The sequence below is a fragment of the Odocoileus virginianus genome, chromosome 17, assembly GCF_023699985.2.
Source record: "Odocoileus virginianus isolate 20LAN1187 ecotype Illinois chromosome 17, Ovbor_1.2, whole genome shotgun sequence".
In the NCBI taxonomy this organism is placed as follows: domain Eukaryota; kingdom Metazoa; phylum Chordata; class Mammalia; order Artiodactyla; family Cervidae; genus Odocoileus; species Odocoileus virginianus.
This window is the reverse complement of record NC_069690.1, coordinates 207,345-231,406: the sequence shown is the minus strand read 5'-3', so window position 1 is coordinate 231,406 and position 24,062 is coordinate 207,345. Positions and strand designations below refer to the sequence as shown.

Genomic DNA, 24,062 nt, shown 5'->3' with positions numbered 1-24,062 from the left:
GTAATGAAGGTATTGTCCCTGAAAGATACTCTCTGCCACACAAACCCCATGGGGTATCTCCAGATAGTAAGTACAGCTCCATGCCTTTATTAACTCTGGCCCATAGTTATCTCAGGAGGACTGGGACCCTGCAGTTCTCCATTTTAAAAGTATATTCCCTTACTAAAAGAACTGTGCTTTATTGAATTCCATTTTTTGATCACTGGAAATTGACATATTGGGTTCATTATCTAGGAAGTTGTGTAGTTAATTTATGAGGTTTCCTCAGATCCTGTCCCAGACCACTCATTGATGGAGCTAAGCAGCCCCATAATGATCTAGAAGTAAGTTACTCTGGCAGGGTTGCACAGTATATCTCTCATTAAAGAGATAATGAACAAAAAACTTTCCTAGTGAAGATACTGCTTCCCACCCCTTGCTTCCCTCTCCCACCTCAAAATGATTTTGGTTTATTTTAACCTGACACCATTTGCTGGGCAGTCTTATTCTGCTCATTAGCACCATTTTTTCATTTAAAATGTTTCAGCTGCTAAGATGAAAAGGCAATCTGAGTCTCTGCCTTTATCTTTAATATTTAAAAGTATTCACATAGCCTTTTAAAAAAAAATCAAATATTGATGCTGCTACCTGTTGTTTTTCAAAGTGAAGCACTTATACTGCAGGCACTTCATGGCAAGGCTGTTTTTATTAGAAATGAGAATGGAGATGTTAAGGAGGATTTTTTTTTCCCTCTCCATGGCCTCCCCCTTCTGCCCTAGATGGAAAGCTGGGAAGAGCATTTGGTTCCTATTAAAGTGCTGAGGCAGCCACCTGAAAACACCTAGTTGGTGGGCTGACCAGGGACAGGGAGATGTAAGAAGCATCCTCAAAGTAGATCCTGCAGAACAGTGAGGTGCCTGTGGAACTTTATAGCCTGTGAGTCTCTCAGCCACTTTGCCCACAGGAGGCTAGCTTCCTTTAATTTCTGCAACCTACATTCCTGGAGAACAGTAATTCCTAATGGACTGGATAAAGCACAGGCTGGAATCAAGATTGCCAGAACCATCAATAATCTCAGATATACAGATGACACCACCTTTATGCCAGAAAACAAAGAAGACCTAAAGAGCCTATTGATGAACCTAAAAGAGGAGAGTGAAAAAGTTGGCTTAAAACTCAACATTCAGAAAACTAAGATCATGGCATCCAGACCCATCACTTCATGGCAAATAGATGGGGAAGCAATGGAAACAGTGACATACTTTATTTCTGGGGGCTCCAAAATCACTGCAGATGGTGACTGAAGCCATGAAATTAAAAGATGCTTGCTTCTTGGAAGAATAGCTATGACCAACTTAGCATATTAAAAAGCAGAGACATTACTTTGCCAACAAAGGTCCATTTAATCAAAGCAATGGTTTTTCCAGTAGCATGTATGGATGTGAGAGTTGGACTATAAAGAAAGCTGAGCACCGAAGAATTGATGCTTTTGAACTGTGGTGTTGAAGTAGACTCTCGAGGGTCCCTTGGATGGCAAGGAGATCCAACCAGTCCATCCTAACGGAAATCAGTACTGAATATTCATTGGAAGGACTGATGCTGAAGCTGAAGCTGCAATACTTTGGCCACCTGATGTAAAGAACTGACTCATTTGAAAAGATCCTCGTGCTGGGAAAGATTGAAGGTGGGAGGAGAAGGGGACGACAGAGGATGAGATAGTTGGGATGGCATCACCAGCTCGATCAACATGAATTTGAGTAAGCTCCAAGAGTTGTGGATAGACAGGGAGACCTGGCGTGTTGCAGTCCATGAGATTACAGAAAGTCAGACATGGCTGAGCAAATGATTGAACTGAATGGTTCCACGCTGCCCTCCAGTTGCTGTTACCAGAAGATATGAGCATCAAGCAGTCCTCACCTGCTTTCATTAGTATCTAGCCCAGGACCTGCCCTGCGCCAAGGACCTGGAATATTGAGGTGAATAAGAGATGAAGCCTATCCTAAAATTCCTCATAGTCCTTGGAGGGGAACTTATAGCCTGATAATTACAAAGCAGTGTGTATGTATTTTTACACAGGATGCCATGAGAATCCTGGACAAGACAGCATCATCACCATGTCTATATAGCAGGAGTCCCCAAACCCCAGGCCATGGACCACTATGTCTGTGGCCTGTTAGGAATCAGGCACCCACAGCAGAGGTGAGCTATGGATGAGTGAACGAAACTTCATTTGTAGCTCCCATTATTTACATTACACCTGATTCATCACCACCTCCAGTCAGAGGAAAAAGAAACATAATTCAGGGTCTGATTGTAGAGAGGCTGCTCTCCCTCTATAAAATTGTATGAGTGATTAGGAGACAATTGTAAGTGTTTAGTTGAGGAACTGTGTGTCAATTTTAAAGATACCCATTTTCTTTTCATATTTTAATATCTGTTTGGGGTGTTCTGTAATGATGGTGCTTGTCAATTTATTTGTAGTAATTTTTCTTTTCATTGTGGGACATAAAATCATGGTGCATTTTAAAAATCTATGACATCTGAGATTTGAGAAAATACAGTAAAATAAAGGTTTAAATTAGGCAGTGACTGAGAGGTAGAAAGGAAAGGACAGCATAAAATATAGGGATATAGGAACAGAACTCTATACCCTAGTGTGCAGAGAGAAGGGGACAGATTATAGAGACTTTGGGGAGGTGAGATTTTTTAATAATTGTTGAATAATTGTATGTCAGAGACAAAGATGAGGAGAGTTCCTCTTGTGTGTGGGGGGGGGGCTGGGGGGGGGCAACAGTTAGAAGACTAGTGAAAAGAGGTTTTGCAGTATTACAGGTTCTTTTTAAAAGAGGTATTTTAGTCACTCAGTCGTGTCTGACTCTGTGCAATCCCATGGACTGTAGCTTGACAGGCTCCTCTGTCCATGGATTTCTTTAGTCAAGAATACTGGAGTGGGTAGCCATTCCCCTCTCCAGGGAATCTTCCCAACCCAGGGATTGATCAAACCCCAGTCTCCCTCATTATAGGCAGATCCCTTACCTTCTGAGCCACCAGTGGGGGATTGCATAACAGAAAGGTGCTCTGAGATCACCTCATTAAAAATCAATCTGCATAAGTTTTCAGTGGGTAGGATGATAGAAGCAGAACAGGGAAGGCATGTGGGAAAGAATTGGATGATTTCTTTTTGGCCCTCTGGGTTTAAGATGGTCTTCTCCCTATAGAAAACATAGCATTGCCTTTAATTCGCTTAAACTCATCTGTGTATATGCTCTTCTAATATCAGCTACATCAATTGTACAAATTACTTTTGAGTCATTCACTACTTTTGCCATGGATGAAATTGAAAGGTACTATTTGATTTCCCATCCTGAATACCCAGAGAGATAATTTTAGGATACATTACAAAGAATCTTCACCCTCACAGCACACACACTGCACAGCATTCCTTCAGTAGGCATTTTACTATGTTAAGGATCCAAATCAGCTCATGTAAATGATGCTTTGGAGCCATGAAATAGAGTATAAGTTGCATAAAATTGAGCCATGTATTTCTGAGATATTTTTATTTTTACAGTATTTATTTTCTCATCCCTAAGGTAAGATTCTAGCAGGTACTGTCAGCCACTTAACCATTTATTTTGGGCTTTTACTCACTGGTGATTTTTAGATTTATTCCTATTAGTCAAAGGCTGGGGAAGAGGGAGAAGAGGGTTGACAGGGGTGACAATGGCAGTTGGTATAATGATAAGCATTACAGAGGACAGAGAGATACAGAAATGTGGCAAATCAGAAGAATCAGTATAGTAGAACAGGAAATGCCAGCAGGAAATTATTTTATTTTTTAAGAAAAGTGTACTTTTCTAACATAATTTCACAGTATAGTGGAAAGAGTGGGACGGATATGCACTCAAATCCTTCCTTCTTTGCTCACTGGCTGTGCAGCCTCAACAAATCCCTGAACATCTCCGAGCCTAGTTTTTCTTATCTATAACAGAGAGAACCTCACAGATTTTGCAAACAAGAAAAGGAGATGATCTCTGTAAAGCATTAGCTAGGAGTCTGTCACTCCCTGGTAGCAGGTTCCCCATGTCATCCTACCCTTGCTCCTGTCTCAGTCACTCTAGGAATACTAGTTCCTTCTTCCATTCCCCTTTGCATCTTTTATATTTTCCCATCCCCATGTCTCTGCTATCGTAAGTATGTCTGGACATCCACAAGGCTCATTCCCAAGGCTCATTTCAGTAACAGCTCCTCTAGGAAACATCACTGGCACTCCTGAATAGAAGTCATCTCTCCCTCCTCAAAGCCAGTGTATGCAGTCCACATGCATTTCACATTTACCATCTCTGACACTCACAGTTCTGTGACATATTTGCCCTCACTGAGCCTCAATTTCTTCATCAAAATGGTGATAATAAACAATATCTGTCTCTCAGGACAGCAGCAAGGATCAAGTTTTTAATGCATGCACAGCAATAGACACACAGGCTTGACAGATGAGAGTGATGCTGATATATTAATCACCGTAGATCTAGATGTGATCTCTAGTCAGAAAATGTAACTTTCTTGACTGCCTGTTTCTAGAAAGGACCCATGCTGTTTCTAGAAATTGGTTTCTTTTCTCAGAGTCACCCCTCAATTTTTAGGGGCTGCAGCCATCAATGACAGCAGTATGAATCCAAGAAAATATTTGATTGTGTCTGTCCTCCTTGAATTTCGCTTGTGGGTTATATTTATTTATCAGCCAAAGACCTTAAGTCTTCCTTCCATGGCACAGGAAATGTTCATTATGGTTGCAGAGCCACTGGAAATTGCAAAGCACATAAAAACTGGACAATATGAAATCCCAACTGCACAGTTGTTAACTGACAAGACAGAGAGCTTTAATTAATACAGAATAAATGACTTTCATGTATGAAACATAGGCTGTCTATTCCTGGGAGGAGAAGAAGCAGTGGGATAGCAGCACTTGGGAATTCTCCCATTTGTATTCACCAATACACCTGTGAGAAAAAGGTTTCCCACTTTTATGTAATTTATCTTCTCATTTTATTTCATGATTTTCAGATTCAGCCAACTTCTTAGGAGGAATATTAAAAGGTTTATAATTTAGATAACAGGACATTATACATCCTTAGTGAACAATGCTAGGCCATGCATATCTGAGTTTCAAGGACAGTAGGTTCTAAACACCAGCCCAGGTTACGGTCATTTGTCTACTTTCATGCATGGTTGCTCCATAAACTTTACTATATGAGTCACTAAAAAAATAAGGGGAGAGGAAAAGAAAAACCTGAACAGATAGTGAACTGTGTATGCAGGTGGAAAGCAGATACAACTTACTAATACCATACTCCTAATTTATCCCTGGGGTGTTTAGTGCTCCTGAGTCTAGCGTCTCCAATAGCTTCCCAGTTTGCTCAGTCCTTAATAGGAAACTATGAGAAAGAACAGGTTGGAAAAGAAGACTGACTAGGCTACCCTGTCCAATAAGGCAGTCACATGTGGCTATTGCATACCTGAAATGTGGCAAGTCTGAATTGATATGTTCTTTGAACGTAAAGTACATACTGAATTTCAAAGACATTATGAAAATGTAAAGTCAAACATCTCATTAATACTTTTGTATAGGTTGCATGTTGAAGTAATATTTTGGATATAGTGGATTAAACAAAATACTTTCTTAATTTTGCTGTTTTTTTTTTCTTTTTACATGTAACTTTTCACTACTAGAAAATTTAAGATTGCAAATGTAACTTTGTTTTTTATTTCTATGGGCAGCTACTCTAGACTAGCTCTTGGGTCCACATTTGTCATCATTGTACCTCATCCATGATTTAGCATTTGATGTGATTGTCCAAAATGTATCTTATTTCAATTTAAAAATCATTTTGTTTACTTTTAAATTTAAAACAATACCAAAGAGCACAAGAATGCAAAGTGAATTTTGTGTCCTCTGCCTTTCCTTTCCTTGATCCCCATTGTCTTCCCCCTGAGGCAAGCATCACCTGATTTATCTTGTATACCCTTCCAGAGATACCCAGGACACTGCCCCCAATTGCTCCCACCATTTCCATCACACCTCACCTACCTCACTTATTTATGTTGCCCACTGATCACTGTGGGCATTTGAGTATGTCCTAGAGGGTAGCAGCTCTTGATAAACAAGAGTCCATAGGGTCAAGAACATGGTGAGAGATAAATGTTAAATAATTACCTTGCATACAGTGGCATGAGGAATGAACCAAAGGACTTATTCTCTAAATACTCTCCAAACATTTGCTCTTTTTAATTTCTTTGAAAAACTGACATCAAGGATTCTAACCCAACCAGTGGGACCCAGGACACCTACGTGGAAGAATGATAAGAAGGTGATCTGTCTGCTCTTTTGGTGCCTATGTGCCATTGTGTCCCACCAAGCTCTTCTTAAGAGATATTTTTCTCTTTGGACACCAAATAACTGGAGATGGAGAGTTACTTGCCTTAAGCCTTGTAAATCAGAGATTGAATTAAGTGACATTAAGCTAGAAACGCTTTTCTAAGACAAGTTTTAGTATGTTAACTAAGGTGGACTGACCTTGAATTTTCACAGTGTAAGGATAAATGGTATCCTGAAAATGAGCCAATATGTATTTAGAAAGAGATTTTATACTGTTGTCTTTCTTGGAATTATCTTTTTTTTAATTTTTATTTTTAACTGGAGAGTAATCGCTTTGTAATGTTGGGTTGCTTTCTGCCATACAACAATGTGAATCAGCTACAAGTATACATATATTCCCTCCCTCATGAGCCTCCCTCCCATCCCCTCATCTCACCTCTCTCGGTCATCACAGAACCCAAGGCTTGGCTCCCTATGTTATTATATAGCAACTTCTCACCAGCAATCTATTTTACACATGTTAATGTATGTATTTCAAAGCTACTCTCTGAATTCATCTCACCTTATTCTTCCACTACTGTGTCCACGAGTCCATTCTCTATGTCTGTGTCTCTATTCCTGCCCTGAAAATAGGTTTATCAGTACCATTTTTCTATATTCCATATATATGCTTAATATATGATATTTGTTTTTCTCTTTCTGACTTACTTCACTGTGTATAATGGGCTCTAGGCTTGGCCACCTCAGTTCAACTGACTCAAATTCATTCTTTTTGTGGCTGAGTAATATTCTGTAGTATATATGTACCAATTCATTATCCATTCATTTGACAATGGACATCTATGTTGCTTCCACATCCTTGCTATTGTAAATAGTGCTGTAATGAATATTTGGGTACATATGTCTTTTTTAGATATAATATATATTTAATTGCTTAATTAATTTTGAAGTATAGATGACTGACAATGTTATGTTAGTTTCTGATGTATATCAGAGTGATTCATTTACATATACATAATATGTATATTCTTTTTCATATTTTTTCAATTATTATTATTATTTTTAAATTATAGTTTTCTCAAGGTATATGCCCTGTAATGGGATTGCTGGGTCATACTGGTAAAGAACAGGCCTGCCAGTGCAGGAGACTTAAGAGATGTGGGTTCAATCCCTGGGTCAAGAAGATCCCTTGTAGAAGAGCATGGCAACCCACTCCAGTATTCTTGCCTGAAGAATCCCACGGGCAGAGGAGCCTAACAGGCTGTAACCCATAGGGTCACACAGAGTTGGACATGGCTGAAGTGACTCAATATGTCATTGCACTGTTGTTTTATTTCTAGTTTTTTCTTCCATAGTGGATATATCAATTTACATCCCCATCAACAGTGCAAGAGGGTTCCCTTAGACCCCACACCCTCTCCAGCATTTATTGTTTTTAGATTTTTTGCTCATGGACATTCTGACAGGTATGAAATGATACCTCATTATAGTTTTGATTTGCATTTCTCTAAGTGGTCATGTATGGATGTGAGAGTTGAACTGTGAAGAAAGCTGAGCGCCGAAAAATTGATGCTTTTGAACTATGGTGTTGGAGAAAACTCTTGAGAGTCCCTTGGACTGCAAGGAAATCCAACCAGTCCATCCTAAAGGAGATCGGTCCTGGGTGTTCATTGGAAAGACTGATGCTGAAGATGAAACTCCAGTACTTTGGCCACCTCATGCGAAGAGTTGACTCATTGGAAAAGACCCTGATGCTGGGAGGGATTGGGGGCAGGAGGAGAAGGGGACGACAGAGGATGAGATGGCTGGATAGTATCACCGATGGACACGAGTTTGAGTAAACTCCGGGAGTTGGTGATGGACAGAAAGGCCTGGCGTGCTGCGATTCGTAGGGTTGCAAAGAGTCGGACACGACTGAGCGACTGAACTGAACTGAACTGAATAATGAGCAATGTTGAGCATCTTTTGATGTGTTTGTTGGCCATTACAGATGTCTTCTTTAGAGAAATGTCTGTTTAGGTGTTCTGCCCATATTTTGGTTGGGTTTTGTTTTTCTAACATTGAGCTGCATGAGCTGCTTGCATATTTTGAAAATTAATCCTTTATCAGTTGCTTTATCAATTGCTTTTGCAATTACCTTCTCCCATTATGAAGGCTTTCTTTTCATCTTGTTCATAGTTTCCTTTGATTGAAAAAGCTTTTACGTTTAATTAGGTCCCATTTACTTATTATTGATTTTACTTCCACTAGTCTGTAATGTGCATCAGAGAGGATCTTGCTATGATTTATGTCAAAATTTCTTAAGCCTATATTTTCCTCTAAGAGTTTTATAGTTTCTGTTCTTGCATTTATGTATTTAATCCATTTTGAGTTTATTTCTGTTTATACTGTTAGGACAGAGAAGGAAATGGCTACCCACTCCAGTATTCTTGCCTGGAGAAACCTGTGGACAGAGGAGCCTGGTGGGCTGCTGTCCGTAGGATTGCACAGAATCAGACACGACTGTAGCGACTTAGCAGCACCAGCAATACTGTTAGGAAGTGTTCTAATTTAAGTCCAGCTTCCCAGCACCATTTATTGAAGAACTTGTCTTTTCTCCATTGTATTTTCTTACCTCCTTTGCCAAAGATACGGTGCCCATAAGTGTGTGGTTTATCTCTGGTCTTTCTATCTTGTTCCACTGATCTATATGTATGGTTTTGTGACAGTATTATACTGTCTCAATTATTATAGCTTTTTAATATAGTCTGAAGTCAGGAAGGTTGACTCTTCCAGCCATTTTTCTTTCTCAAGTTTGCTTTGACTACTCAAAGTGTTTTATGTTTCCACACAAATTGTAAATTTTGTTTGTTGTTCTAGTTCTGTGAAAAATGTCATTGGAAAATTGATAGGGATTGCATTGAACCTACAGATTGCTTTGGGTAGTATAGTCATTGTGACAGTACTGATTCTTCCTATCCAAGAACATGCTATATCTCTCCATCTGTTTGTGCTGTCTTTGATTTCTTTCATCAGTGTTGGAGATGTTTGCATACAGGTCTTTGTCTCCTTAGGTAGGTTTATCCTTAAGTATTTTATTCTTTTTCTTTCAGTGGTGAATGGGATCCTTTCCTTAATTTCTCTTCCTGATATTTTGTTATTATTGTATAGGAATCCAAGTGATTTATGTGTATTAATTTTATATCCTATGACTTTACTAAGTTCACTGAATAGCTCTTTTTATTTTCTGGTGGCATCATTAGATTTTTTCCTGTGTATTGTATCATGTTATCTGCAAACAGTGAGAGTCTTCTTCTCTCATTGATGTGGCTAGGACTTCCAAAACTATATTGAATAGTGGCAAGAATGGTGCCCTTGTCTTGTTCCTGGTCTTAGAGGAAATACTTTCAGTTTTTCACTGTTGAGAATAATGTTTACTGTGGGTTAATTATATATGACCTTTATTATGTTTCAGTAGGCTCCTTCTATGCCCATTTTCTGGAGCTTTTTTTTTTTTAATCATACATGGGTGTTGAATTTGCTATCATCTTTATAATTATCAAAGAAACTCCTTGAAACATAAAAAATAGGGAAGAGATAAAGAAAATTATAGTATACTACTGTGCACACCAACCAGTACTGAATATGTCTGGCTTGCTTAAAATGAACATTAAGGGCAATCTGGAAAAAGAAGATAGAAGTTTCCTGAGTCCCACCGCAGACATTTTGGGTCAGTCTGAGGGTGGACCTGAGCAACATCCAGATATGCTCAGAATATCATCTTGTCCACTTCTTCACAATAAATAAAAATCAAGCAGTATTGAGGTACTAGGGATACAACAGGAAGTATGAAAGGTAAATACAGAGAAACATGTCTATATTATTCCCCTCCCTACAAAAAATTATTTCTGTTTATAGGCATGTACTCAACCTAATCTTAATTTGAGCTACCACACAACTCCCAAAAGAAGTAGTTGTTGTTCAGTCATTCAGTTCAGCTCAGGTCAGTCACTCAGTTGTGTCTGACTCTTTGCGACCCATGAACTGCAGCATGCCAGGCTTCCCTGTCCTTCACTATATCTTGGAGTTTGCTCAAACTCATGTCTTTTGAGTCAGCGATGCATTCAACCATCTCATCCTCTGTTGTCCCCTTTTCTCCCTGCCTTCAATCTTTCCCAACATCAGGGTCTTTTCAAATGAGTCAGCTCTTCACATCAGGTGGCCAAAGAAATGGAGTTTCAGCTTCAGCATCAGTCCTTGCAATCAATATTCAGAGCTGATTCTTTTAGGATTAACTGGTTTGATCTCCTTGCAGTCCAAGGGACTTTCAGGAGTCTTCTCCAGCACCACAGTTCAAAAGCAACCATTCTTCAGTGTTCAGCCTTCTTTATGGTCCAACTCTCACACTTGTACATGACTACTAGAAAACCCACAGCTTTGACTATATGGACCTTTGTAAGCAAAGTGATGTCTTTGCTTTTTAATACACTGTCTAGGTTTGTCCTAACTTTTCTTCCAAGGAGCAAGAATCCTTCAATTGTGGCTGCAGTCACCATCTGCAGTGATTTTAGAGCCCAAGAAAATAAAATCTATCATTGTTTCCATTGTTTCCCCATCTATTTGCCATGAAGTGATGGGATTGAATGCCATGATCTTAGGTTTTTTGTTGTTGTTATTGTTGTTTTGTTTTGGTTTGGTTTTTTGATCTTAGTTTTTTGAATGTTCAGTTTTAAGCCAGCTTTTTAATTCTCTTCTTTCATCTTCAACAAAAGGAGCAGAGGAGCAAATATTTCCATGAGGGTAGCACTGCTGGTCAATCAGCTGATATCACCTTGATTCCAATTACTCTGTACAGTTGGTCACTCTCTAGAGAATCCCAAAAGTTTGATACAAATGAGATGCTTGGCAAGAATTCTCTAGGCATTCAAATGCCTAGCAGGTTGATTTAGATTTCTAGTCCAACTAAGAGAATTGGAGAACTAATCCTTCACCCAAAACTGAACCACAATGATACAGATGAGGCTGGCTTTTTAAGGGCTAGGAGAAGCAGAGTGGAGGAGAAAGAGACCATCCTTTAAATCAGACAGTCTGCATCCAATCTCTGACTCTTTAGCCCACTAGCTGTAAAGTCACTGAGCAAGTAATATAGCCTTCTGTGTTTCAATTTCCTCATCTGGAAAATGGGAAGATCACACCTACCTTCAGATTTTGTGTAAGAGTTTAAAATGTTCATAAGATACGGAAGCAAAATTATCAAAATTAAATTTTATTCATAAGATTAAATCAAAATTCAAATAACATTTAATTAATAAAATCATTAGTTGACAGCAATGGAACAAAAAGAAATATATAGGACTCATGCCTGGAAATCTATATATGAGGGTTATAGTGGAAAAACTCATTCCAGACACATCTTTCTGCTTCCCCCTCCCTGGTCAGATACTGGGCAAACCTGGGGCATAGGTGAAAGGCTTCAATGCCAACAACTATGTAAGGCAAGAACATGCCAAGCCTAATGCCAGCTACTTGCCTACGGTCCCTTTAAGAGAGATGGAAGACAAAGAACATTCTCTTTACATAGCCTATACCTTTGCAGATCAGGCAGCATCTTTCACAATACTCCTAATTCCTCTTGTCATTACCACCAGCACCAGTCACGTTAAGGGATGCTTTACTGCAGCCTAGAAACCCTGAAGTATTCAAATTGAAAGATATCATCTGTGATTTGATGACTCAGGATTACCATACATAGGTTAAATTTTTATCTTAATAATAATAATAGGATTAGTATAATTATAAGAAGCATATTTGAACATTGCATCTAGTTTTTCAATATTGACGCCAAACTCTCAGTTTCTTCATATTGGAAGAGCAGAGTGACTTAAATGGATGGGCTACAGAGAGACAAGTAAACTAGTATTCCTAGGGAATAAAACCTCTAGCCTCTCTTCAGGGTTAAGAGTGGTGGGTGAGATTGTCCTTTAACCTGCCTGTACAACTCCATCTATGCCAACTCAAAACTGATCATTCTAGTCCAGCTCCTTTTTCTTTTTACCCACATCTTAGTAACTCCCTTTCTAACTACTCCAACTCGCAAGCTCCAACTATTTATCTTCTCTTTCTTTCAAAGGTACATTGTAAAAACGCCTGCTTCTAATACTACATATCGTTTCTCTTCATCTCACCTCTGAGCATCTAATCCCCTTCATTTCTACTCAGTGCTCTAAAGTCATGACACAAAACATTTGAACAACCACTGAGTGGAGCTCTATATCCAGATGAGTGATATCATGTAAATGATATGTCCAGGGGTCAGGCTGCTTTTTTTTTTCCTCTATTATTTTTAATTGACTGTGGTAGTTGTGTATACACTTCTCAGTGCTCTGACATTTCTGAGTCCATATTCTAGTGTATTCTCAGTGTAAAACAATTTAAAGGGCAAATAAAAGAATAAGAGGAAGGGGTGATGTGCTGCACAGAGCAAGAAGCAGAGTTAACTGGTTGATTTCTAGTCATGGGTCTGCAGCTTAGTTGTTATACAATCTTAGATAAGTCTCTCAACCTCTCTGTGTCCCAGTTTCCAGGTTTATTGAGTGAAAGTTTGGGCTTGATTATTTCTGAAGTCCCTCTCACTCTAAAATCCACCTATTTTGCCAATCTGTGTATATGTACACTGTATTGAGGCCAATAATTTGACTCCAGTTGTTTCTGCCACATCGTTTATTCTTCCATGGATGCCTCCAGAGTATATGAACAATATATAAACAATAAGCCTATTGGCTTCTTGAATTCAGCCTTTACAAATCAACTCTTTGGTATCTTGAGCTACTCTGTAGGAAACCAGACTAAGCGATGTTCTTAAATTTCTTAGGCTCACTAATTACATTCAAAGGTCTATTACATACCTCAGCAGAGCAGTCAGAGACACATCATAGGAAACCTCAGTTCCAAAGAAATGACACCTGATTACATGACATGATTGTTGGAACTTCTTTGCTAATCCCTCTAGGCACTGAGCCAACATTATGAGTTTGACCACCCAGTCGATAAAGCCAACACTAGGATAATCAGGTACGAATCCATTTCTTAACAACCAGCAAGTGGATACTGAGGTTTCTCCTGCTGCCTGGATAGTCAACAAATCCCCAAGGATATTTAGGCTAGGCTTGGCCAAAAAAATTAAACCCAACCTCTCACATCTGTGGGGAATCATATTTGGATTTTAAGAGTTTATCTCCAATCCCAGTGGCTACTTGTAAACTAAATGATTTCCCAAACAGTCTTTCTGCCAACTCCTGACCTTTTCTCTTTTAGGAGCTGTCTAATTTGGAATCAGACAAGCCAGGGCTGCCTTCTGACTCTGCCAGTTTCCTAAACATACAGCTTTAGATAGAGTCATGTATTGCATTGAGCCCCCATCTCCTCCTTGTGTAACATGGATCTTAAGGTCTTCCTCACATGGGCAGCACAGAATTAAGTGCAGACAGTAAGTCAAGCCCTGGCACACAACATAGTCACTGATGCTGTCGTGGATGTTAGGGTTACATTCCTCAGTCCAGTGCATTCAGTCAAATTAATGTAAAAGACAACCTGCTAGAGAAGACTGAATCCTAAAGGAAAGAGTACCAGCACTTTTGGTAGGGGTGAGAAGGGTTTCTATATGGAAAAATAAACGAGACTATTATTAAAAATCTACAGTGTACGTGACAAATAGAGTCAAGGGATTAGACCTGATAGACAGAATGCCTGCAAGAACTATGGATGGAGGTTCATAACATTGAACAGGAGGTGGTAATCAAAATCATTCCTAAGAAAAAGAAATCAAAAAGGTAAAATGATTGTCTGAAGAGGCCTTACAAATAACTGAGAAAAGAAGAGATGTTAAAGGCAAACAAGAAAAGGAAAGATATACCCATCTGAACGCAGAGTTCCAAAGAATAACACAGAGAAATAAGAAAGTCCTCCTCAGTGATCAGTGCGAAGAAATAGAGATAGACACTAGAATGGGAAAGACTAGAGATCACTTCAAGAATATTGAAGATGCCAAGGGAACATTTCATGCAAAGATGGGCACAATAAAGGACAGAAATAGTATGGACCAAACAGGAGTAGAACATATTAAGAAGAGGTGGCAAGAATACAGTGAAGAAATATACAAAAAATATATCTTAATGACCCAGATAACCACAATGGTGTGATCACCCACCTAGAGCCAAACATCCTGGAGTGCAAAGTCAAGTGGGCCTTGGGAAGCATCACTATGAACAAAGCTAGTGGAGATGATGGAATTTCAGCTGAGCTATTTCAAATCCTAAAAGATGATGCTGTTAAGTGTTACACTCAATATGCCAGCAAATTTAAAAAACTCAACAGTGGCCATAGGGCTGTTAAAGGTCAAATTTCATTCCAATCTGAAGGAAAGGTAAAGACAAAAATGTTCAAACTACCACACAGAGGGCACTTATTTCACACTAGTAAAATAATGCTCTTTACTAGCAAAGTAGTGCTGCTACTTTACTAATAAAGTAATGCTTAAATTTCTCCAAGCTAGGCTTTAACAGTATGTGAACCAAGAACTTCCAGATGTTCAAGCTGGATTTAGAAAAGGCAGAGGAACCAGAGATTAAATTGCCAACTTCTGTTGGCTCATAGAATAGAAGAGAATTCCAGGAAAACATCTACATCTGCTTCATTGACTATGCTAAAGCATTTGTGTAGATCACAACAACCTGTGGAAAATTCTGAAAGAGATGGGAATACTAGATCAAGTTACCTGCCTCATGAGAAATCTGTATGCAGGTCAAGAAATGATAGTTAGAACAAGGCATGGAATGATAGGCTAGTTCAAAATTGGGAAAGGATTATGACAAGGCTGTATATGGTCACCCTGCTTATTTAACATATATGCAGATTACATCTTGCGAAATGCTGGGGTGGATAAAGCACAAGCTGGAATCATGATTTCCAGGAGAAATATCAGTAACCTCAGACTTGCAGATGACAACAGCCTTATGGCAGAAAGTGAAGAGGTAGTAAAGAGCCTCTTGATGAAGGTGAAAGAGGAGAGTGAAAAAGCTAGTTTAAAATTTAACAATCAAAAAAATGATGATAATAGCATCTGGTTCCATCACTTCATGGCAAATAGATCGGGAAACAAGGGAAGCAGTAACAAACTTTATTTTCTTGGGTTCCAAAATCATAGCAGATATTAACTGTAGACATTAAATTAAAAGATGTTTACTCCTGGGTAGAAAAGCTATGAAAAACCTAGACAGCATATTAAAAATCAGAGACATTACTTTGCCGAAAAATGTCTGTCTAGTCAAAGCTTCGTTTTTTTCCAGTAGGCGTGTGTGGATGTGAGAGTTGGACTGAGGGCTGAGCACCAAAGAATTGATGATTTTGAACTATGGTGTTGGAGAAGACTCTTGAGAGTCCCTTGGACTGCAAGGAGATCCAACCAGTCAATCCTAATGGAAATCATTCCTGAATATTCATTGGAAGGACTGATGCTGAAGCTGAAACTTTACTATTGGCCACCTGATGTGAAGAGCTAACTCAGTAGAAAGTTAGCTACTGGGAAAGATCGAAGGCAGGAAGAGAATGAGATGACAGAAATGAGATGGTTGGATGGCATCACTGATTCAAAGGACATTAGTTTGAGCAAGCTCTAGGAGATGGTGAAGGACAGGGAAGTCTGAAGTGCTGCAGACCATGGGGTCGCAGACTAGGACATGACTGAGCAACTGAACAACAGTAAAATATTTAAATTCTAAAGTTCACAGGGTCACTGAGAAATTGAACGCAGCATCTCTAAGGTAGCTTTGAAGCTGTTGTCTAAGACAGTGGGAAGAACATGAACTTTTGCTCATAAAGTCTTTTGAGTGGAAGCACCCTCTTTTGCTCCTCACATAACCTTGAAAGTCATTAGCTTTTACTTGTACCTATTTTTATGCCCACAATGTGACATGGCATGTGAAACATAATAAGTTCTCAAAATTCTTTTGTGTCCTCTACCCTGACTCTCCCATCCATCTGTGCTAAGAATCAACCTTTGTTCATCAGATGACAGTCTTTCCCTTTTACACAGCTGGAAATCTGTTTCCTGTTCTATACTCTATTTGTAGTGTTGCATTTCCACGAATGCTGTGGAGAATTATTTCTGAGTATTTAGACGTGATTTCAGACTGCCTTGAGAGGGACTAGAAATAGAATAGAATAGAAATGTCACATAAGCTTTGTAACACACCAAACAAGTAACTATTTATTGGGTGTTTTGTAATTTCTGAAGGTGAGATTCACTCAAGCTTAGCTGTCCACAGTAGACATCAACCATACAAGTGCTATCTCCATTAAGCCAAAAGATTGTCAATATATTTATTTTGTGAATTAGGTCTTTTTTAAAAAAGATTCACTTCCTCTTTTTTCCACAATCTGATAATAGGAAGTTTGACAATCTGAAGGACTTGAGCAAAATCATCTCTGATATCCCATGCAAACTCAAAGATAAACCTATTGTTGTATATATAACCAATTTATTAAAATCAATTTATTTTAAAAGTTATTAATAAATTGTTTCTTTTTAATTGCTCTGTAATTCAAACATACATTATTACAAACTGGCTCTCCTCCCATATGACTGATGTTTGAATAACAACTTTAGTATAGTTGACTTTTTTTTTTTTACATATACACCATGAAATATTACTCAGCCATTAAAAAGAATTCATTTGAATCAGTTCTAATGAGATGGATGAAACTGGAGCCCATTATACAGAGCAAAATAAGCCAGAAAGATAAAGACCATTACAGTATACTGACTTTTTAAACTATATGATACAGAAATTATGTGTGGATGCATGCTAAGTCACTTCAGACTCTTTGTGACCTTATGGACTGTAGCCCCCTAGGCTCCTCTGCCCATGGGATTCTCCAGGCAAGAATATGGAGTGGGTTGTCATGCCCTCCTTCAGGAGATCTTTCCAACCCATGGATCAAATCCGCATCTCCTGTGGCCCCTGCGTTGCAGGCTGATTCTTTACTGCTGAGCCACCAGAGGAGTCCACAGAAAATCCATGCTATTATATTACATATATCAGCCTGTTATGTGTGGTGTCAGCACAGCTGCTTAAGAGCTATTTAAGGAAGATGTAGTAAAGAAAGTAAATGGGATTTGAAGATAAATATGATAGTTATTTATTTTTTTCATGACACATTACTTTTTATTATATTCTTTTTTAATTAATTAATTTATTTTACTTTGCAACATTGTATTGGTTTTGCTATACATTAACTTGAATCCGCCGTGGGTGTACATGTATTCCCCATCCTGAATCCCCCTCCCACCTCCCTCCCCATCCCTATGAGTTAAATTGTCTGAGTTATGCTGCCTGGATATTTGGCCAAACACTATTTTGGATGTTTCTGTGACAGTAGTTTTGTATGATATAAATTTTTAAGTCAGTGGGCTTTGAATAAAACAGACTTCCCCTCATAATTTGGCTTGGCTTCATTACATCAGTTGAAAATCTGAGTAGAACAAAAAGACTGGCCTCCTCAGGCTAGAAGGAATGCCTCAGTAATTGGCCTTAGGACCTGAACTACATTGTCAGTGACTTCTGGGATCTCTAGCCTGCCAGTACACCTTTCAGATTTTGGACTCACCAGCCTCCATAATCACATGAGCCAATTATTTAAAATAAATCTCTTTCCACATTGTATTGATTTTGTTTCTCTGAAGAACCCTAATATAATAAATAACCCCAGACATTATGAACTCTGAGCCACTATGGGTTTCCTATTCTATCAATCCGCATTTGAAGAATGCATTGGTAGGTAATCAGTTGTGTGATCTAATAGTTCCCATTGGTTAAAAGTATAAGCCGAGACATGTGGGATCAAGCTCCGGCTCCCTTGTTCTCTTTGCCTCAAGACACGAAAAAGCCACAGAGATCAAAGAGAACAGGTATGCTTATGGAAGGCCTCCACTCTAGGCAGGCTTGGCCCCATAGCTTCCCATTCAAGAGGAGGCAAACAGCACAGATCTAAGTACCACACTGGATTTGGTGATGGAGAAATTGTGAAGATTAATTAAGTTCAGATTTAGTACTTAGCACCATGTGTGCGTGCATGCCTGCTCAGTCATGTCCAACTCTTTACAACCCCATGGACTGTATGCAGCTCACCAGGTCCCTCTGTTCATGGAATTTCCCATGCAAGAGTACTGTAGAGGGGTGCCATTTCCTCTTCTAGGGGATCTTCCTGACCCAGGGATCAAACCCAAGTCTCCTGCATCTCTTGTATTGCAGGTGATTCTTTACCATCGAGCCATCTAGGAAGCCTGTACTTAGAACCATATCCGACACCAATGAAGGAGTCAAACCAAGATGCCAAGTATTATAAAGAGGATTGTTGCTCATTTTCAAAGAATGAAAGATCCCCTTAAAAATATGTGGCTGAATTTTTTTCCTTCTAATGCTGCAATGTCAGCAGAATGAAAGAGGAAATGAGTCCATTAATAAGAGGCCCTGGCTAATTGAAAATTGCTACAAAACCCTGTATCTGCCATATTAGAACAGCCAACTTTACAATGTGAGCATTTGCTCATATCAAGATCATTAGACTTGGAATCAGGAGACCAGGCGTTGAGCATTCACCAACCACACTTACTTCTCTCACTTACAAAATGGGCATCACATCTCTCATCTCATTTTGTAGTGAATTAAAATAAAATGAAAAGGAGAACTGTGAGGCAGCCAGAGGCAACCTGGATATCTCCTGCAGCTTCAACTTATATCCTGAATGGTCTGAACTCAGTTTCCTGGTCTACATAATACAACTTTTTCCAACATGCTGTGCATCAAAGTAGTTCACTGGGAACACTGTAAATTAGCATTACAGGTAAGAAGACACTGCTGCAGTGTTAATTACTATAGTGCAGATGTACTATTAGATATCATATATAATGTTGTCAAGCCTTTATTTTTAATTAAAGTGCAACACACCATTACCTTGGGTACAAAATTTTGTATTTGCTTGTTTGTTTGTTTGTTTATTTTTCTCAGTGTCTGGGGGAAGGATTGAGGAATAGAGGTGTTGTCTCTAATTGCTAGAATACGTAAGCAAATGGTAGAATTTCAGATGGATTCCCCATAACTTCCTTCCCTCTCTCTGGTCTCTATAATAATTGATTTTGTGAGTTTCTTGAGGGCAGGGACCATTCCTGGTTTCACTCACCACACTGTCCCCAGATCCTAGCACATAGACAGAGGAATGAATAAAGATAGAGCCTTGGAAGTAGGAGGAGTCTGGAAGTATGGAGTGGAAGAACTAGAAGGAACACTAGTTTATTCCTGGTTATCCTGGTTTCAAGTTTGCTTTGTGGTCTTCAAAATGATCTTGAATATTTCCCATATCCAAGCTTTAAAATCCAAAATGAGAGGCAACTGAATCATCCCAATGTGGAAGTCAGTAAAAGTTCTTCATTATGACTTTTAGAAAGTGGCACTATATTCCATTGGGCTACAGTCTCTCGACATCAGGTCCCTTCACATCAGCTAAGCACCCACTGTCAAAAATAAGAAAAGAAAGAATTAAAATGTTTGATCATTACGTGTATTAAATCTCACAACAAACTCATGAAGGAATTTTTTATTTGTGTAAAAATCACATCTTAACCACATCTTAACACACATCTTAAAACCACATCTTAACCTTAACTTGTACATTCAGCAGTATTAAGTACAACCTCCACCCATCTCTAGAACTCTTTTTGTCTTACCCATCTCAATGGGCATAACTCTATGGCGGTTAAGCAATAATGTCTATTCTTCTCTGTCCCTCCTCCCCAACCCCTGGTAACCATAATTCTTCTTTCTATTTTCATGATCTTGACTATTCTAGGTGCCTCATATAAGTGGAATCCACTTACATTTGAAGTAATTACTGAAGAGTTTATTTCTATCATTTTGGTATTCATTCTACATGTCTTATAATTTTTTCTCCCTTATTTTCATAGGAGAAATTCTCTTGTCTCTATTTTACTATTAAGGAAACTGAAGCTTCAAGAAATTAACTGAACTACCCAAGTAACCAAGAGGCATATTGGGAATCTTTTGACTCAAGAGCCCTTTATTCTTGTCTCTACTTTGTGTCAGGGTGTTTTCTAAGTACTTGGAAAGTGCAGACAAACATAGGACATGGTCTCTGCTTTGCTTCAGTGGGCAATAAGTTTCTTAGGAAAGTTCGACAAACACACTGAGATGATTTTTAGAAGTGCAGAGAAGTCAAATATACTTGTTTGTTTGAATAGAGCACATATCGTCTAAGAATTTGAAGTAGCTACTGTATACAGCTTGCATACTATAGGTACCTCATGAATGTTGCTAATTGAATTAAGGTCATTTTAAGAGAATTTGAGATCCAGTTCTGCTTTGTGGATCGACTCTTGACAGCGTATGGATTTGGCAATAGACAATAAGCACTGTAATGTGTATACTGTCTAACCCAGAGTTTGCATAATGGAATATCTCTGAGCTAGTAAAAATGTTTTTCCATGAGGATGTTCATTGCAGTATTTTGTTGTTGTTGTTGAATCAAAGATCCAATTACAGTGCTGCACAATTTTCACACAAATGATTTCAAATAATCCCATATTAATCCCTTTATTCTTTTACTCCTATATTGCTTCCTCCTCCTTCCCTATCCCCACTGGTAACCACACTGCAATATTTTTAGCAATAGTGAAAAGATGAAGGGGCTGTAAAGATTTAACAGTAAGTTATATATTTTTACAGTGGAATATTATGAAACCATTTCAAAGTGATATTGCAGCAGAATGGTTAATAACCTAGAAATATTCAAGTGACTAAAACTAATATATGTTTGCTATATATCAGTATAAAATGATATGTAATAAATATATTGAATTATTATACATGATAGAATATATTAGATATATACATTTTATATAATATATTTACATATATAGAAAATCCATGTGAAAATAATTTATTACATATATAAAATGATTTCATTAAAATATGGGCCTATATGGTTATGAGCATGAAGAGGTATATACCAAAATATTAGTGTTGATTATTGGTTAGCTGTGGAATTGTGACTGAATTTTATTTCCTTGAGCTGTTCTGTATCTTCCTAATTATGTATAATTCCTATGTATTATCTTAATAAGTAGAAAAAAATAAATTTTGCTTAAAGATTAAAGCAGTGTCAAACACAAATCTATCTCTACCTTTTCATTGCAAAGAAAGCCTTGGACTGAGACAAGGAAAGAAGGCAATGTCTCATTTTGTAACACTGATTAAATATGCATTTGCTTGAGATTGGAAAAAGAAATAGAGTCTTTGGTATGGATCATTTGGTTCAGGGAATAGATAACTTAAAAAAAAAATCCCTTTGTAAGATATAAAGTATCAGAGGAAGTGCAGCCTGGACCTCATGAAGGAACTGGAACAAAGATGTGCAAGGGATTTCTGAGGTTAAGTAGATACTATCTCCAATTCTCTGTCTCTGCATAGTTTCCTGTGCAACTGTTGGCATATCTGCTACCTTCTCTTGCTTTGGTAAGACTTTCTAGCTGATCAGCAGACTGACTATCTGAGACCCAAGTGACTTCCTAGTTCAGCTGCTCTAGACTGTCCAGAGTTTTTGTTGATAGTTCCAGATTCACAGGACAGAGAGGATGATTAGCTTAATATATGTCAGTTATATTTTGCTCTATAACAAATCTCAAAGCTTAGGTACTGTAAACAGCCAATTGTTGTTTTAGCTCCACAGGGCATAGAAAGCTATGGTCTGTGGAAAATTCTTCTGGTTTAGGCCAGACTAAGCCAGTCAGCTGTTGGATCAGTCATAGTATGGCCAGTCTAAAATGGGTTCTACTGGGATGGTTCTCCTCACTCTGGTGTCATGCTCTAGCAGGCTGGCCCAGGCTTGTTTGTATGTTGGTCTCAAGTTTCTGAAAAGGAGTAAGGACACATTCAAGGTCTCTGAAAGCCTGCTCTTTGAATTAGAATGTTGTATCCAACAAGTGACAAGACCTGTCCAAATTCAAGGGGTGAAGGAGAAAACTCCTATCTTGATGTGAGTAGCTACAAGGTCACATTGTAAGTAGAGTAATTACAGGGAGAGGAAGAATTCTAACCATTTTATGCAATCTGCCAATAATCTGCCAAGGACTCAGGCTGACGCAGGTTCCATCCTGTAGCTGTACCACATTTACATATTTCCATATTGCCCCCTTGATTGATACATCAGGTGAAGAAAGAGACTGGAGAATTGTGCAAAAGTGTTTCACTGTGTCAGCATGGAAATTATACTTGTCATGGCCCCTCACAGACCATGGCCAACATCAGTCACATGAGCTCTCCCTTATAGCAAGGTGGTGTAATAATAAGTCAGTGAAATATTTAATGAGCACTGCTGTCTCTGCCACAGTGAGAAATCTGTAGGACTAAAATAACAAATCATTCACAGGACTGGTGTTAGGGAACTGTAGGGGCAGGTAAGGCTAATGCTATAGAGCAAATATATGAAAAACCTTTCTAATGAAGTTATCAGAAGTTATGTGAATCCCTTAAAAAGTCCCTAGGGTTGACCCCAAAGAAGTCAGAGTAAATGGGTAGAAAATCCAAGTAGCTCAGCAACCAGTAGCCCAGAAGCATATCATCCAGACCCATTCAAAGTTTCCTTTAAACTTTCAGTCTGCTCCTAGAGCTAGGTTGACCCAGGAAACCAAGGCAATGAAGTTGCAGGTAGATTTCAGTGTTTTAGAATCAAGTGCTGAGAGGCACTAAAGTCATAGTCAAGAAAATGAAAGTGAGCATCAAGTTAAAGAAGAAAGAAGGAAAAGAGACAGTAAGTAGTAAGGTTAGCAGCTTGCACAGGCTGAAGCAACATGGAATAAGAATCTGTGAAATGAGAAACTTGTATGAAACTCTTTAACTCAACATTGAGGCCGTGAGTTGCAAGGACAGATCAACACTCTGACTCTGTACAGGGTAAGAGAAGGACCTAAAACAAGACATTCCAGACTGGATGTTTGAGATTTCAGACCTAAGCCTCAGTCTCCCTGTAGACTTTGCTCCTGTTTACTCATTTTATCTTCCTCATCTCTCTCTTGGTCTTGTAACATCTCATCCTTACTAATTGCTTTCTTTAATTTCTCATACCTGAGATTTTAACTTTTTTTTCTTTTTTTTTTCCATTTATTTTTATTAGTTGGAGGCTAATTACTTTACAACATTGCAGTGGTTTTTGTCATACATTGAAATGAATTAGCCATGGATTTACATGTATTCCCCATCCCATTCCCCCCTCCCACCTCCCTCTCCACCCCATCCCTCTGGGTCTTCCCAGTGCACCAGGCCTGAGCACTTGTCTCATGCATCCAACCTGGGCTGGTGATCTGTTTCACCCTAGATATACATGTTCCGATGCTGTTCTCTTGAAACATCCCACCTTCGCCTTCTCCCACAGAGTCCACAAGTCTGTTCTATACATCTGAGTCTCTTTTTCTTTTTTTGCATATAGGGTTATCGTTACCATCTTTCCATTCCAAATATTTCTGGTAAGAAGCCAAGTTAATTCTTTATAAGGTGCAGTGGCCAAAATATTAGTCACAGTTGAGGAGGTCTCCTTTGAATTTCTACCTCAGATTCCTAATTGACAATGTAGCTTACGCCTCACAGAAAGTACCATAGAGGCC

The 24,062-nt window shown here is 38.6% G+C and overlaps 1 protein-coding gene across 4 annotated transcripts in view; it reads left to right on the top strand.

The window, feature by feature from the left end:
* The window catches only part of CA10 (carbonic anhydrase 10), a 791,040-nt gene that overhangs the window by 596,858 nt on the left and 170,120 nt on the right, over positions 1 to 24,062 (top strand). Inside the window, exon 2 of one of the 4 annotated variants that reach the window (XM_070478464.1) lies at positions 19,052 to 19,234. The exons of the other annotated variants lie outside the window; for them this stretch is intronic. Coding sequence (XP_070334565.1) covers positions 19,184 to 19,234 — 51 coding nt within the window. The 5' untranslated portion in view covers positions 19,052 to 19,183. The remainder of the gene's footprint in view (positions 1 to 19,051; positions 19,235 to 24,062) is intronic. 4 annotated transcript variants of the gene reach the window in all.